The sequence below is a fragment of the Hemitrygon akajei genome, chromosome 18 (assembly GCF_048418815.1).
Source record: "Hemitrygon akajei chromosome 18, sHemAka1.3, whole genome shotgun sequence".
Lineage (NCBI taxonomy): Eukaryota > Metazoa > Chordata > Chondrichthyes > Myliobatiformes > Dasyatidae > Hemitrygon > Hemitrygon akajei.
Genome location: NC_133141.1, coordinates 79,103,442 through 79,117,057, shown reverse-complemented (window position 1 = coordinate 79,117,057; position 13,616 = coordinate 79,103,442). Strand labels below are relative to the sequence as shown.

At 49.0% G+C, this 13,616-nt stretch overlaps 1 protein-coding gene across 1 annotated transcript in view; it reads right to left on the bottom strand.

Moving 5' to 3' along the window:
* Positions 1–13,616, bottom strand: part of LOC140741411 (receptor tyrosine-protein kinase erbB-2-like) — an 84,692-nt gene that overhangs the window by 49,656 nt on the left and 21,420 nt on the right. Inside the window, 3 exon segments of the mRNA XM_073071578.1 lie at positions 2,422–2,551; positions 5,007–5,206; positions 9,630–9,720. Coding sequence (XP_072927679.1) covers positions 2,422–2,551; positions 5,007–5,206; positions 9,630–9,720 — 421 coding nt within the window.

Below are 13,616 nucleotides of genomic sequence, written 5' to 3'. Positions count from 1 at the left end.
GAGTCTAGGACCAGAGGACACAGATAGTGTGGATGTGGAGAGGATATTTCCTATAGTGGGGGAGTCTAGGACCAGAGGACACAGATAGAGTGGATGTGGAGAGGATGTTTCCTATAGTGGGGGGAGTCTAGGACCAGAGGACACAGATAGAGTGGATGTGGAGAGGACGTTTCCTATAGTGGGGGAGTCTAGGACCAGAGGACACAGATAGAGTGGATGTGGAGAGGATGTTTCCTATAGTGGGGGAGTCTAGGACCAGAGGACACAGCCTCAGAATAGAGGGCCGTCCATTGAGAACAGAAATGAGGAGGGATTTCTTTAGCCAGAGGATGGTGAATCTGCAGAATTCATTACCACAGGGCTGTGGAGGCCGAGTCTTTGGGTGTATTTAAAGCAGAGGTTGAAGGGTTTTTGATTCGTCAGGATGTCAAAGGTTACGGGGCGAAGGCAGGAGAACGGGGTTGAGAGGGATAGTAAATCAGCCATGACGGAATCACCAGACTCGATGGGCAAAATGGCAGAATTCTGCTCCTAGGACTCATGGTGTAATGTGGTCCAAGATCAATCTGAGAAAACCCTCCATTTTCCCATCATCCATGTGCCCATCTGAGAGTCTCTTAAATGCCCCTAATGTATCTACCTCTACCACCACCCCTGGCAGGGGGTTCCATGCATTTTCTGAGTAAGAACACCTCCTTCTGATATCCTCCCCTATAATTCCTCCCAAAATTTGTGCCCCCTCGTATTAGCCATTTATGCTCTGGGAAAAAGTCTCTCTCGATCCGCACCATCAATGCCCCTTATCTTGTACACCTCTGTCAATTCCCCTCTCATCCTCCTCTGCTCCAGAGAGAAAAGCCCCAGCTCGCTCAACCTTTCATCAAAAGACACCCTCTCTAATCCGGGCGGCATCCTAGTGAATCTCCTCTGCATCCTCTCAAATCCAGGCAGCGTCCTGGTGAATCTCCTCTGCACCCTCTCTAATCCAGGCAGCATCCTGGTGAATCTCCTCTGCACCCTCTCTAATCCAGGCAGCGTCCTGGTGAATCTCCTCTGCACCCTCTCTAATCCAGGCAGCATCCTGGTGAACCTCCTCTGCACCCTCTCTAATCCAGGCAGCATCCTGGTGAATCTCCTCTGCACCCTCTCTAATCCAGGAAGCGTCCTGGTGAATTTCCTCTGCACCCTCTCTAATCCAGGCAGCATCCTGGTGAATCTCCTCTGCACCCTCTCTAATCCAGGCAGCGTCCTGGTGAACCTCCTCTGCACCCTCTCTAATCCAGGCAGCGTCCTGGTGAATCTCCTCTGCACCCTCTCTAATCCAGGCAGCGTCCTGGATAATCTCCTCTGCACCCTCTCCAATCCAGGCAGCATCCTGGTGAATCTCCTCTGCACCCTCTCCAATCCAGGCTGCATCCTGGTGAATCTCCTCTGCACCCTCTCTAATCCAAGCTGCATCCTGGTGAATCTCCTCTGCACCCTCTCTAATCCAGGCAGCATCCTGGTGAATCTCCTCTGCACCTTCTCTAATCCAGGCAGCATCCTGGTGAATCTCCTCTGCACCCTCTCTAATCCAGGCAGCATCCTGGTGAATCTCCTCTGCACCCTCTCTAATCCAGGCAGCATCCTGGTGAATCTCCTCTGCACCCTCTCTAATCCAGGCAACGTCCTGGTGAATCTCCTCTGCACCCTCTCTAATCCAGGCAGCATCTTGGTGACTCTCCTCTGCACCCTCTCTAATCCAGGCAGCATCCTGGTGAATCTCCTCTGCACCCTCTCCAATCCAGGCTGCATCCTGGTGAATCTCCTCTGCACCCTCTCTAATCCAGGCAGCCTCCTGGTGAATCTCCTCTGCACCCTCTCCAATCCAGGCTGCATCCTGGTGAATCTCCTCTGCACCCTCTCTAATCCAGGCAGCATCCTGGTGAATCTCCTCTGCACCCTCTCCAATCCAGGCTGCATCCTGGTGAATCTCCCTCTGCACCCTCTCTAATCCAGGCAGCATCCTGGTGAATCACCTCTGCACCCTCTCTAATCCAGGCAGCATCCTGGTGAATCTCCTCTGCACCCTCTCTAATCCAGGCAGCATCCTGGTGAATCTCCTCTGCACCCTCTCTAATCCAGGCAGCGTCCTGGTGAATTTCCTCTGCACCCTCTCTAATCCAGGCAGCACCCTGGTGAATCTCCTCTGCACCCTCTCTAATCCAGGCAGCACCCTGGTGAATCTCCTCTGCACCCTCTCTAATCCAGGCAGCGTCCTGGTGAATCTCCTCTGAACTCTCTCCAAAGCTTCCACATCCTTCCCATAACGAGGTGAATGGAACTGAACACAGTATCGCGAGTTGTCTCTTGGCCGTACTGACACGCATCGGCCTGTCGTCCCCGCCCCCGCCCACCCAAACCCCCTGTGACGTTGCCTACCCCTCGTACAAGTTGCAGGATTCCACGCACTCCTGGCCGCGGAAGTAGGTGCAGGAGAGGCACTGCGCTGGGCCGGGCCCCCAGCAGCTGCTGTTGGTGCAGAGGCTGTCACAGGTACGCCCCTCGGCTTCTGCAAGAGAAAGGCGGGGGGACGAGTCAGGGGCTGGGGACAGGTATATCGGTACAGTTATATTCACACGACACGGAGCAGGGCCCTGTCGACCCGAGTCACACAACCGAGTGGCCCACCCGTTTAACCCCAGCCTAATCACTGGGCAACTTATAGTGACCGACCATCCCGCTGACTGGTACATTTTCGGAGCGACGGGGAGGGGGTGGCCCTTGCACTCACGGGTAGGAACCTGCCCGGCGGGATTTGAACTCCGAACCCCGGCGCTAGTGGTCACACAGTCCCGGGAGACGGGGCGTTTCTCTGCTTGCGGGCCATGCTCTGAGCGTTATTTCACTAGCCGCGACATTACAGCCAGCAACAACTGCAGAGACACAGGCCGTTCGGCCCAACAAGTGCATGCTTGCCAGGGCACCCGTCCAGTTTCTCTCTGACTCCAGCCCAAGGGCTTCTTCAGTGACACCATGGTACCCACCTCAACCACTTCCTCTGGCAGTTCATTCAAATACGTCCTGGCACTAATACTCATTTTATTTCTCACTTTACACTCTTTAACCTCTAACTTTATTTCTTTACATGGAACACAGAAATTTACAGCACATTACAGGCCCTTCGTCCCACAATGTTGTACCGACCCTGTAACCTACTCTAGAGACTGCCTAGAATTTCCCTAGCGCATAGCCCTCTACTTTTCTAAGCTCCATGTACCTATCTAAGAGTCTCTTAAAAGACCCTATCATATCCGCCTCCACCTCTGTCGCCGGCAGCCCATTCCACGCACTCACCACTCTCTGTGAAAAACCCCTTACACCCACTTACAAGCACCCTAAAACTATGCCCCCCTCCTTTTAGCCATTCCAGCCCTGGGAAAAAGCCTCTGACTATCCACACGATCAATGCCTCTGATCGTCTTACACACCTCTCATCCTCCAAGGAGAAAAGGCCGAGTTCACTCAACCTATACTCGTAAGGCATGCTCCCCAATCCAGGCAACATCCTTGTAAATCTCCTCTGCACCCTTTCTGTGGTTTCCACGCCCTTCCTGTAGTGAGGCGACCAGAACTGAGCACGGTGCTCCAAGCGGGGTCTGACTAGGGTCTTGGGTAGCTGTGACATTCTTTATATAATTCTTTCTAGTTGTTAAACATCGCGTGTTACATTTGATGCCAACCCACCAGAGCAAATTCCCAACAGAGTCGTTCCACGTACTCACCTCCCTCTGCGTGAAAAACTTGCCCCTCACGCCCCTCTCACCCTAAGCCTACGCCGCCGAGTTCTGGACTCCCTGCCCTGGGGAAAAGATTGTTGCTAAGCACCTGGAAATCAGCAGGTGGGCCCTGGCTCGAGTATCCTGACAGCTGGATGTCAACAATGACCGACGGAGGCCTTGCTCTCCGAGGGAGTGCATTGATCATCATCCCTTTCTTTTTGTAGCTGCACACAGTTTGTCTTCTGCACTCTGGTTGGGCAATCTTTTATTGATTCTGTTGTGGTTATCATTCTATTATGGAGTTTGCTCACGGGACAATGAATCTCAGGGTTGTGGCGTAGATGTACTTTGATAATAAATTTACTTGTTGAGATACAGTGTGGAATAGGCCTTTCCGGCCCTTCGAAACACCACTGTCCAACAATGCCCCGATTTAATCCCAGCCTCATCGTGGGACAGCTTACAATGGCCAGTTAGCCCACGAACCGGTGCGTCTTCGCACTGCGTGGGAGGAGACCACAGCACCCGGAGGAAACACACACGGTCGCGGGGAGGACATACAAACTCAATAGACAATAGGTGCAGGAGTAGACCATTCGGCCCTTCGAGCCAGCACCGCCATTCACTGTGATCATGGCTGACCATCCACAATCAGTACCCCGTTCCTGCCCTCTCCCCATATCCCTTGCCTCCGCTATCTTTAAGAGCTCTATCTAACTTTCTCTTGAATACATCCAGAGACTTGGCCTCCACTGCCTTCTGGGGCAGAGCATTCCACATATCCACCACTCTCTGGGTGAAAAAGTTTTTCCGCATCTCTGTTTCTAAATGGCCCACCCCTTATTCTTAAACTGTGGCCTCTAGTTCTGGACTCACCCATCAGCGGGAACATGCTTCCTGTCCCTAGCGTGTCCAATCCCTTAATAATCTTATATGTTTCAATCAGATCCCCTCTCATCCTTATAAATTCCAGTGTATACAAGCCCAGTCGCTCCAATCTTTCAACATATGACAGTCCCGCCATCCTGGGAATCAACCTTGTGAACCTACGCTGCACTCCCTCAATAGCAAGAATGTCCTCCCTCAGATTCGGAGAACTCCTCGCAGGGAGCGGCAGGAATTGAACCCGGGTTGCCGGTGCCGTGGAGCCTGGTGAAATCTGAAGCGCCCCACGTGCCAGCTTTGTTTCTCTCCGTACCCCGAGTGATCAGAGAGGACTCCACCCCAATGGGCATTGCTACTTACCACAGAGGTCCTGGGGCCTGTTGGCTGTTATCAGCTCCTCCTGGTGATCCTTCTTAAAAAGCTGCCTCCAGGGAATGGTACTCACATAGCAGAGGTTCGGGTTCTGGTGAATGAACACCAGCCCGTTACTGATCTCTTTTAGAGACCGAAGTCCTAGCGACTGTATCTGGAGATTCTGCACTGACAGTGCATAAGCACCGCTGTAACCAGAGAGGGAGCACGTCAAAGGCAAAAAAATTAAAACTTAAGATTAAAATCAAACGCAGTCAGAAATCAAATACACAGTCGGAAATCAGGCGCACAGTCGGAAATCAAATGCACAGTCAGAAATCAAACGCACAGTGGGAAATCAAATGCAGTCAGAAATCAAACACGCAGTCAAAAATCAGAGGCACAGTCAGAAATCAGACGCACAGTCATAAATCAAACGCAGAGACAGAAATCAAACGCAGTCATAAATCAAACACACAGTCATAAATCAGGTATAGTCATAAATCAAACACACAGTCATAAATCAGGCACAGTCAGAAATCAAACGCACAGTCGGATATCAAACAGTCTTAAATCAAGCACACAGTCATAAAGCAAATGCACAGTCATAAATCAGGCACAGTCAGCAATCAAAGCCAGTCAGAAATCAATCAGTCGGAAATCAAAGGCACAGTCTGAAATCAAATCCAAAGTCTAAACTCAAAACCAAAGTGAAAAACCAAAGACCTCCACTATCTGGGTCATGCTCTCGTCTTGCATTTACCATCAGGAAGGAGGTACAGGAGCCTCAGGGCCCACAGCACCAGGTTCAGGGACAGTTATTACCTCTCAACCATCAGGGAGGAGGTACAGGAGCCTCAGGGCCCACAGCACCAGGTTCAGGAACAGTTATTACCCCTCAACCATCAGGAAGGAGTTACAGGAGCCTCAAGACGCACACCACCAGGTTCAGGAACAGTTATTACCCCTCAACCATCAGGAAGGAGGTACAGGAGCCTCAGGACCCACACCACCAGGTTCAGGAACAGTTATTACCCCTCAACCATCAGGAAGGAGGTACAGGAGCCTCAGGACCCACACCACCAGGTTCAGGAACAGTTATTACCCCTCAACCATAAGGGAGGAGGTACAGGAGCCTCAGGTCCCACACCACCAGGTTCAGGGACAGTTATTACCCCTCAACCATCAGGAAGGAGGTACAGGAGCCTCAAGGCCCACAGCACCAGTTTCAGGGACAGTTATTACCCCCTCAACCGTCAGAATCCTGAACCAGTGTGGATAATTTCACTCACCTCAACACCGAACTGATTCCATAACCTACGGACTCACTTTCAAGGGTTCTACAACTCAGGCTCTCAGTATGATTTATTTTTATTTGCATAATTTGTCTTACTTTGCACATTAGTTGATTGTCAGCCTTCACTTATCAACAGTGGTGCAAGAAAGTTTGTGAACCCTGTAGATTTTTTTCTATTTCTGCATTAGTATGTCCTAAAACGTGATCAGATCTCCATGCAAGTCCCGAAACTGGGGAAAGAGAACCCAATTAAACAAATAACACAGAAAACATTGTACTTGTTCATTTATTTATTGAGAAAGATGATCCAATACTACATGTATTTGTTGGATAAAGTATGTGGAGCTTTGCTTCCAGTGACTGGTGTGACCTCCTTGGAAGCAGTAACTTCAACCAAACGTTTCTTGTGACTGTTGGTCGGTCCTGCACATCGGCTTGGAGGGACGTTAAGGCCCATTCCTCCTTATGAAACTATTTCAACTCTGGGATATTGTTGGGCTTCCTTGCACGAACTGCTCGCTTCAGGTCCTTGCCACATCATTTCTATAGGATTAAGGTCGGGACTTTGAGTTGGCCATTCCAAAACACAGCTTTTCTTCTTTTTAAACCATTCTGTTGTCGATTTAACTCTTGTGTTTCTGATCATAAGCTTCAGGTGAGAGACATTCTCCTGTAAAATGTCTTGATACAATTTGGAATTCAATAGACAATAGGTGCAGAAGTAGACCATTCGGCCCTTCGAGCCTGCACCGCCATTCTGAGATCATGGCTGATCATGTACTATCAATACCCGGTTCCTGCCTTGTCCCCATATCCCTTGATTCCCCTATCCATAAGATACCTATCTAGCTCCTTCCTGAAAGCATCCAGAGAATTGGCCTCCACTGCCTTCCGAGGCAGTGCATTCCAGACCCCCACAACTCTCTGGGAGAAGAAGTTTTTCCTTAACTCTGTCCTAAATGACCTACCCCTTATTCTCAAACCATGCCCTCTGGTACTGGACTCTCCCAGCATCTGGAACATATTTCCTGCCTCTATCTTGTCCAATCCCTTAATAATCTTATATGTTTCAATCAGATCCCCTCTCAATCTCCTTAATTCCAGCGTGTACAAGCCCAGTCTCTCTAACCTCTCTGCGTAAGACAGTCCAGACATCCCAGGAATTAACCTGGTGAATCTATGCTGCACTTCCTCTACAGCCAGGATGTCCTTCCTTAACCCTGGAGACCAAAACTGTACACAATACTCCAGGTGTGGTCTCACCAGGGCTCTGTACAAATGCAAGAGGATTTCCTTGCTCTTGTACTCAATTCCCTTTGTAATAAAGGCCAACATTCCATTAGACTTCTTCACTGCCTGCTGCACTTGCTCACTCACCTTCAGTGACTGATGAACAAGGACTCCGAGATCTCTTTGTATTTCTCCCTTACCTAACTCTACACCGTTCAGATAATAATCTGCCTTCCTGTTCCCTCAACGATTTCAAGCTGTCCGGGCCCCGAGGCATGACGCTCCTTCCACCGCGCTTCACGGTTTCGGTGTCGGTGCGCAGCGCACTTCTCCCTCCAAACCTTTCCGCCAGGAAGTTCAACTTTTGTCTCACCTGTCCACGGAATATTGCCGCATAAGTTCTGTAGAACATGGCAGGTGGTTTTGAAAACTTAAGATGTGCAAAAGTGTCTTTGTGTGTTTTTTTTTGGAGAGCAGTGGCTTCCTCTGTGGTGCCCTTCCGCGAACATCATCCTGGCTCAGTGTTCTTCATTTCTGGACAGATGAACTGAGACTTTAGCAAGTTCCAGAGGTTTCTGCAGCTCTCTGGCTGTCGCTTGCTGCACCGTTGCACGTTGTGCTGTTGGTGTGATCCTAGCAGAGAATGCCACCCATTCCCAGGGAGAGCAGCAACAATTCTCTCCGTTCCTCTGAGTTTTCTCCGTTCGTAGACAATTTCTCTTACGGTGGACCAACGGACACTCAGGTCTTTAGAAAAGCTTTTGCAGCCTTTTCCAGCTTCATGCGTCTCTACAATTCTTCTTCTAAAGTCCTCCGAAAGCTGTTTTGATCAGATCTTTCTTGAGGAGAGCAGGCTCTGACTTGGTGTGCGTGCGTGTGCTTCTTTTATAGGGCAGGCCACCTCCAATCCCATCTCATTGACTGGAACACCCCACACTTTTCCCAACAAATACATGTACGTATTGGATCATTATCCTCAATAAATAAATGAACAAGTATAACGTTCCCGCGTCATTTGGGTTCTCTTCATCCAGTTTGAGGGCTTACTTGACGATCTGATCACACTGCAGGTCATATTTATGCAGAAACAGAGAAAATTCTATGGGGTTCACCAACTTTCTAGCACCACTGTGTAGTTTATCATAAATTCAACTGTATTTATTTTTCTGTAAACGTCTGCAAGAAAGAAGAATCTTAAGGTAGAATTTGATGACATTTGATAACCATTTTACTAGGAACCTCCTGCATCTAATGAAGTGCCCCCCCCCCCCCCCCCCGAGTGTCTGTTCATGGTCTCCTGCTGTTGTAGCCCATCCACTTCAAGGCTCTTCTGCGCACCACTGTTGTAACATCCGGTTATCTGAGTTACCGTCGCCTTCCTGTCAGCCTGAACTGGTCTGGCCGATCTCCTCCGACCTCTCTCTCATTGACGAGGCGTTTTCCCCCCACAGAACTGCCGCTCGCTGGATGTTTTCTTTTGTTTCTCACACCATTCTCTGCAAAGGCTAGATTGTTGCGTGTGAAGATCCCAGGAGATCGGCAGTTTATGAGATACTCAAGCCACCCCACCTGGCACCAGCTATCATTCCACGGCCAAAGTCATTTCTTCCCCCATTCTGACGTTCGGCCTGAACAACAGCCGAACCTCATGACCTTGCCTGCATGCTTTTACGCACTGAGTTGCTGTCACATGATTGGCTGATCAGATATTTGCATTAACGAGCAGGTGATAAAGTGGACACGTGTACGTGGAGGTCTAGTCATTGGGTATATTTAAGGCAGCTGATGATAGGTCCTTGATTAGTCGGGGTGTCAAAGGTTCAGGGAGAAGGCAGGAGAATGGGGTTGAGAGGGATAATAAATCAGCCATGATGGGATGGCAGAGCAGAATCGATGGGCTGAATGGCCCAACTCTGCCCCCCCCCCCCCGCCCTACGCTCTTGCATGCATTTTGATAATAAGTTTACACTGAATTTCAAACATCTAACCTGAAACCAAATTAAAAACTGCGTCCTGCAGACAGCATGAGGTGATGCTTCCCGGTGAATTACAGGCAAGCACAGAGAGATGAGAGACGGGGCTCGGGGCGCTCCGGCGGGACTCACCTGTACAGCACGCGCCCTCGAATGGTAGCGAGACTCTCAAAAGCCCTCAGGGTGGTGAAGTTCTGCGGCCAAGCCTCGATGTACAAGTAGCCTGTGGACGAGAGAGGACGCCATCACGGACCGGTGACAGCGCGGGCACGGCGCTCTGCGCCCGGACGGGCGCTGGTTTCACAGTGCTTCATCGGGATACAGCTCGAAATAGGCCCTTCGATTTAACCCCGGCCCACACGGTTCAATGTGACTGGGTTGTCTTGTTCGATTAGCGGAGGGCCTTACACGCACCACCAATCCAGAGCTCAATATTCGTCGCGAGATTTGCAGGACCGAGACGGCATATCGACTAGCAGGCAGGTTTACACGCGCCACCCATCCTGGGGTCAATTCCCTCCGCTGTCTGTAAGGAGTTTGCACACTCTCCCCGTGTCCGTGTGGATTCCCTCCGGGTGCCCTCGCTCCCTCCCAGATTCCAGAGGCGTACGGGTTAGGGTTAGTAAGTTGTGGGCATGCTGCGTTGGTGCTGGACGAGTGTCGCCACTCGTCCCCCAAGCACACCCTCAGACTGTCGGTCGTTGATGCAAACGAATCATTTCACTGCATGTTTTGAGGTTTCAACGTATGTGTGCCAACTAATTTTTTTAAAAATCTTTAAATTAATTAATAAAGTAGATCAGAGAGATCTTGGAATAATGGTGCATAGTTCCCTGAAGGTGGAATCTCATGTGGATAGGGTGGTGAAGAAAGCTTTTGGTATGCTGGCCTTTATAAATCAGAGCATTGAGTATTGGAGTTGGGATGTAATGTTAAAATTGTACAAGGCATTGGTAAGGCAGAATTTGGAGTATTGTGTACAGTTCTGGTCACCGAATTATAGGAAAGATGTCAACAAAATAGGGAGAGTACAGAGGAGATTTTCTAGAATGTTACCTGGGTTTCAGCACCTAAGTTACAGGGAAAGGTTGAACAAGTCTTTATTCTTTGGAGCGTAGAAGGTTGAGGGGGACTTGATAGAGGTATTTAAAATAATGAGGGGGATAGATCGAGTTGAAGTGGATAGGCTTTTTCCATTGAGAGTAGGAGAGATTCAAACAAGAGGACATGATTTGAGAGTTAGGGGGCAAAAGTTTAAGGGTAACACGAGGGGGAATTTCTTTACTCGGAGAGTGGTAGCTATGTGGAACGAGCTTCCAGTAGAAGTGGTAGAGGCAGGTTCGGTATTGTCATTTAAGGTAAAATTGGACAGGTGTATGGACAGGAAAGGAATGGAGGGTTATGGGCTGAGTGCGGGTCGGTGGGACTAGGTGAGAGTAAGCGTTCGGCACGGACTAGAAGGGCCGAGATGGCCTGTTTCCGTGCTGTAATTGTTATATAAATAACTTAGCAAGTTGGTGACACGGAAATCAACTCAGGGTTAACGAGTCCTAAATCCAGCTGCCTGACCTGCCGAGTTCCTCCAGCGTTTTGTGCGTGCTGAGCTGGGTTCCCGGCATCTGCAGAATTTCCTGTGCTCATGATTGACTGTTTATTCCTCTCCGTAGACTAGGGCTCCCTCCAAGAGAAACCAGCCTCGTCGTAGGGCTCGGAGGCTCGTGTGCCTCAGTGACCCGGAGAGCCAAGTCGGCCGGAGTCAGGGCTTTGTGCTTTGGCTCTCGGTCGGGTCACCTGCGCCAAACAGGTCAAAGGGTAGAGGTCAGACTAAGAGTGGTCCGCTAGTCCTCCGGGTTTGGGGGGGGGGTTCAGCCCTGACCTGTCAGACAAAACTGTCACGGAAACAGCAGGGAAGAATCCGAGTGTGATGGCATTCCTGAGTCTCCACCCGGGACAGTAGTGAGAACTGTGAGGAAGCGACTGACACGAGGAAGGAAGCTCTGAACACTGCCAGAGATGGAGATGGCATCAGCGGCATGTCAGGTGGTAAGTAATAGATCGGGGCTTCCCAACCTGGGGGGTCCACGCACCCCTCGGTTGATGGCACGGGGCCGAGGCATTTAAAAAAAAGGGTTGGGACCCCTACAGTGGACGCTGTCTGACCGGCTGAATCCACCCCCCCAGCAAGACCCCCCAGCGGATAGTGAGGTCAGCTGAGATCATCGGGGTCTCTCTTCCCGCCATCAAGGACATTTACACTACACACTGTATCCGCAAAGCAAACAGCATTATGAAGGATCCCACGCACCCCTCACACAAACTCTTCTCCCTCCTGCCATCTGGGAAAAGGCTCCGAAGCATTCGGGCTCTCACGACCAGACTATGTAACAGTTTCTTCCCCCAAGCTATCAGACTCCTCAAAATCCAGAGTCTAGACTGACATCTACATCATTTATTATTATATTGTAATTTCTCCTCTACTGTGCCTATTGTCTTGTTTATTAATTATTGTACTGCCCTGTACTGTTTTGTGCATTTTATGCAGTCCTGAGCAGGTCTGTAGTCCAGTGAAGTTTTGTGTTATTTCACGTAGTCTAGTGTCGGTTTGTGTTGTTTCATGTAGTCTAGTGTCGGTTTGTGTTGTTTCAGATAGTCTAGTGCAGTTTTGTGTCGTTTCGGGTAGTCTATTGTAGTTTTGTGTTGTTTCAGATAGTCTAGTGTAGTTTTGTGTTGTTTCGGGTAGTCTAGTGTAGTTTTGTGTCGTTTCGGGTAGTCTAGTGTAGTTTTGTGTCGTTTCGGGTAGTCTAGTGTAGTTTTGTGTCGTTTCGGGTAGTCTATTGTAGTTTTGTGTTGTTTCAGGTAGTCCAGTGTAGTTTTGTGTCGTTTCACGTAGTCTAGTGTAGTTTTTGTGTTGTTTCACGTAGTCTAGTGTAGTTTTGTGTTGTTTCAGATAGTCTAGTGCAGTTTTGTGTCGTTTCGGGTAGTCTATTGTAGTTTTGTGTTGTTTCAGGTAGTCTAGTGTAGTTTTGTGTTGTTTTGGGTAGTCTAGTGTAGTTTTGTGTCGTTTCAGGTAGTCTAGTGTAGTTTTGTGTCGTTTCGGGTAGTCTAGTGTAGTTTTGTGTCGTTTCGGGTAGTCTAGTGTAGTTTTGTGTTGTTGTGGGTAGTCTATTGTAGTTTTGTGTTGTTTCAGGTAGTCCAGTGTAGTTTTGTGTCGTTTCACGTAGTCTAGTGTAGTTTTGTGTCGTTTCGGGTAGTCTAGTGTAGTTTTTGTGTTGTTTCACGTAGTCTAGTGTAGCCTTGTGCTGCCTCACATAGTCTGGTGTAGTTTTATGTTGTTTTGGGTAGTCTGGTGTAGTTTTGTGTTGTTTCGGGTAGTCTGGTGTAGTTTTATGTTGTTTCGGGTAGTCTGGTGTAGTTTTGTGTTGTTTCTCGTAGTCTAGTGTATTTTTGTGTCGTTTCGGGTAGTCTAGTGTAGTTTTGTGTCGTTTCGGGTAGTCTGGTGTAGTTTTATGTTGTTTCGGGTAGTCTAGTGTAGTTTTGTGTCGTTTCTCGTAGTCTAGTGTATTTTTGTGTCGTTTCGGGTAGTCTAGTGTAGTTTTGTGTCATTTCAGGTAGTCTAGTGTAGTTTTATGTCGTTTCGGGTAGTCTGGTGTAGTTTTGTGTTGTTTCGGGTAGTCTGGTGTAGTTTTGTGTTGTTTCTCGTAGTCTAGTGTATTTTTGTGTCGTTTCGGGTAGTCTAGTGTAGTTTTGTGTCGTTTCAGGTAGTCTAGTGTAGTTTTATGTCGTTTCGGGTAGTCTGGTGTAGTTTTGTGTTGTTTCGGGTAGTCTGGTGTAGTTTTGTGTCGTTTCGGGTAGTCTGGTGTAGTTTTGTGTCGTTTCGGGTAGTCTAGTGTAGTTTTGTGTCGTTTCAGGTAGTCTAGTGTCGTTTTGTGTCATTTCAGATAGTCTAGTGTCGTTTTGTGTCGTTTCAGATAGTCTGGTGTAGTTTTGTGTCGTTTCGGGTAGTCTAGTGTATTTTTGTGTCGTTTCGGGTAGTCTAGTGTAGTTTTGTGTCGTTTCAGGTAGTCTAGTGTAGTTTTATGTCGTTTCGGGTAGTCTGGTGTAGTTTTGTGTCGTTTCGGG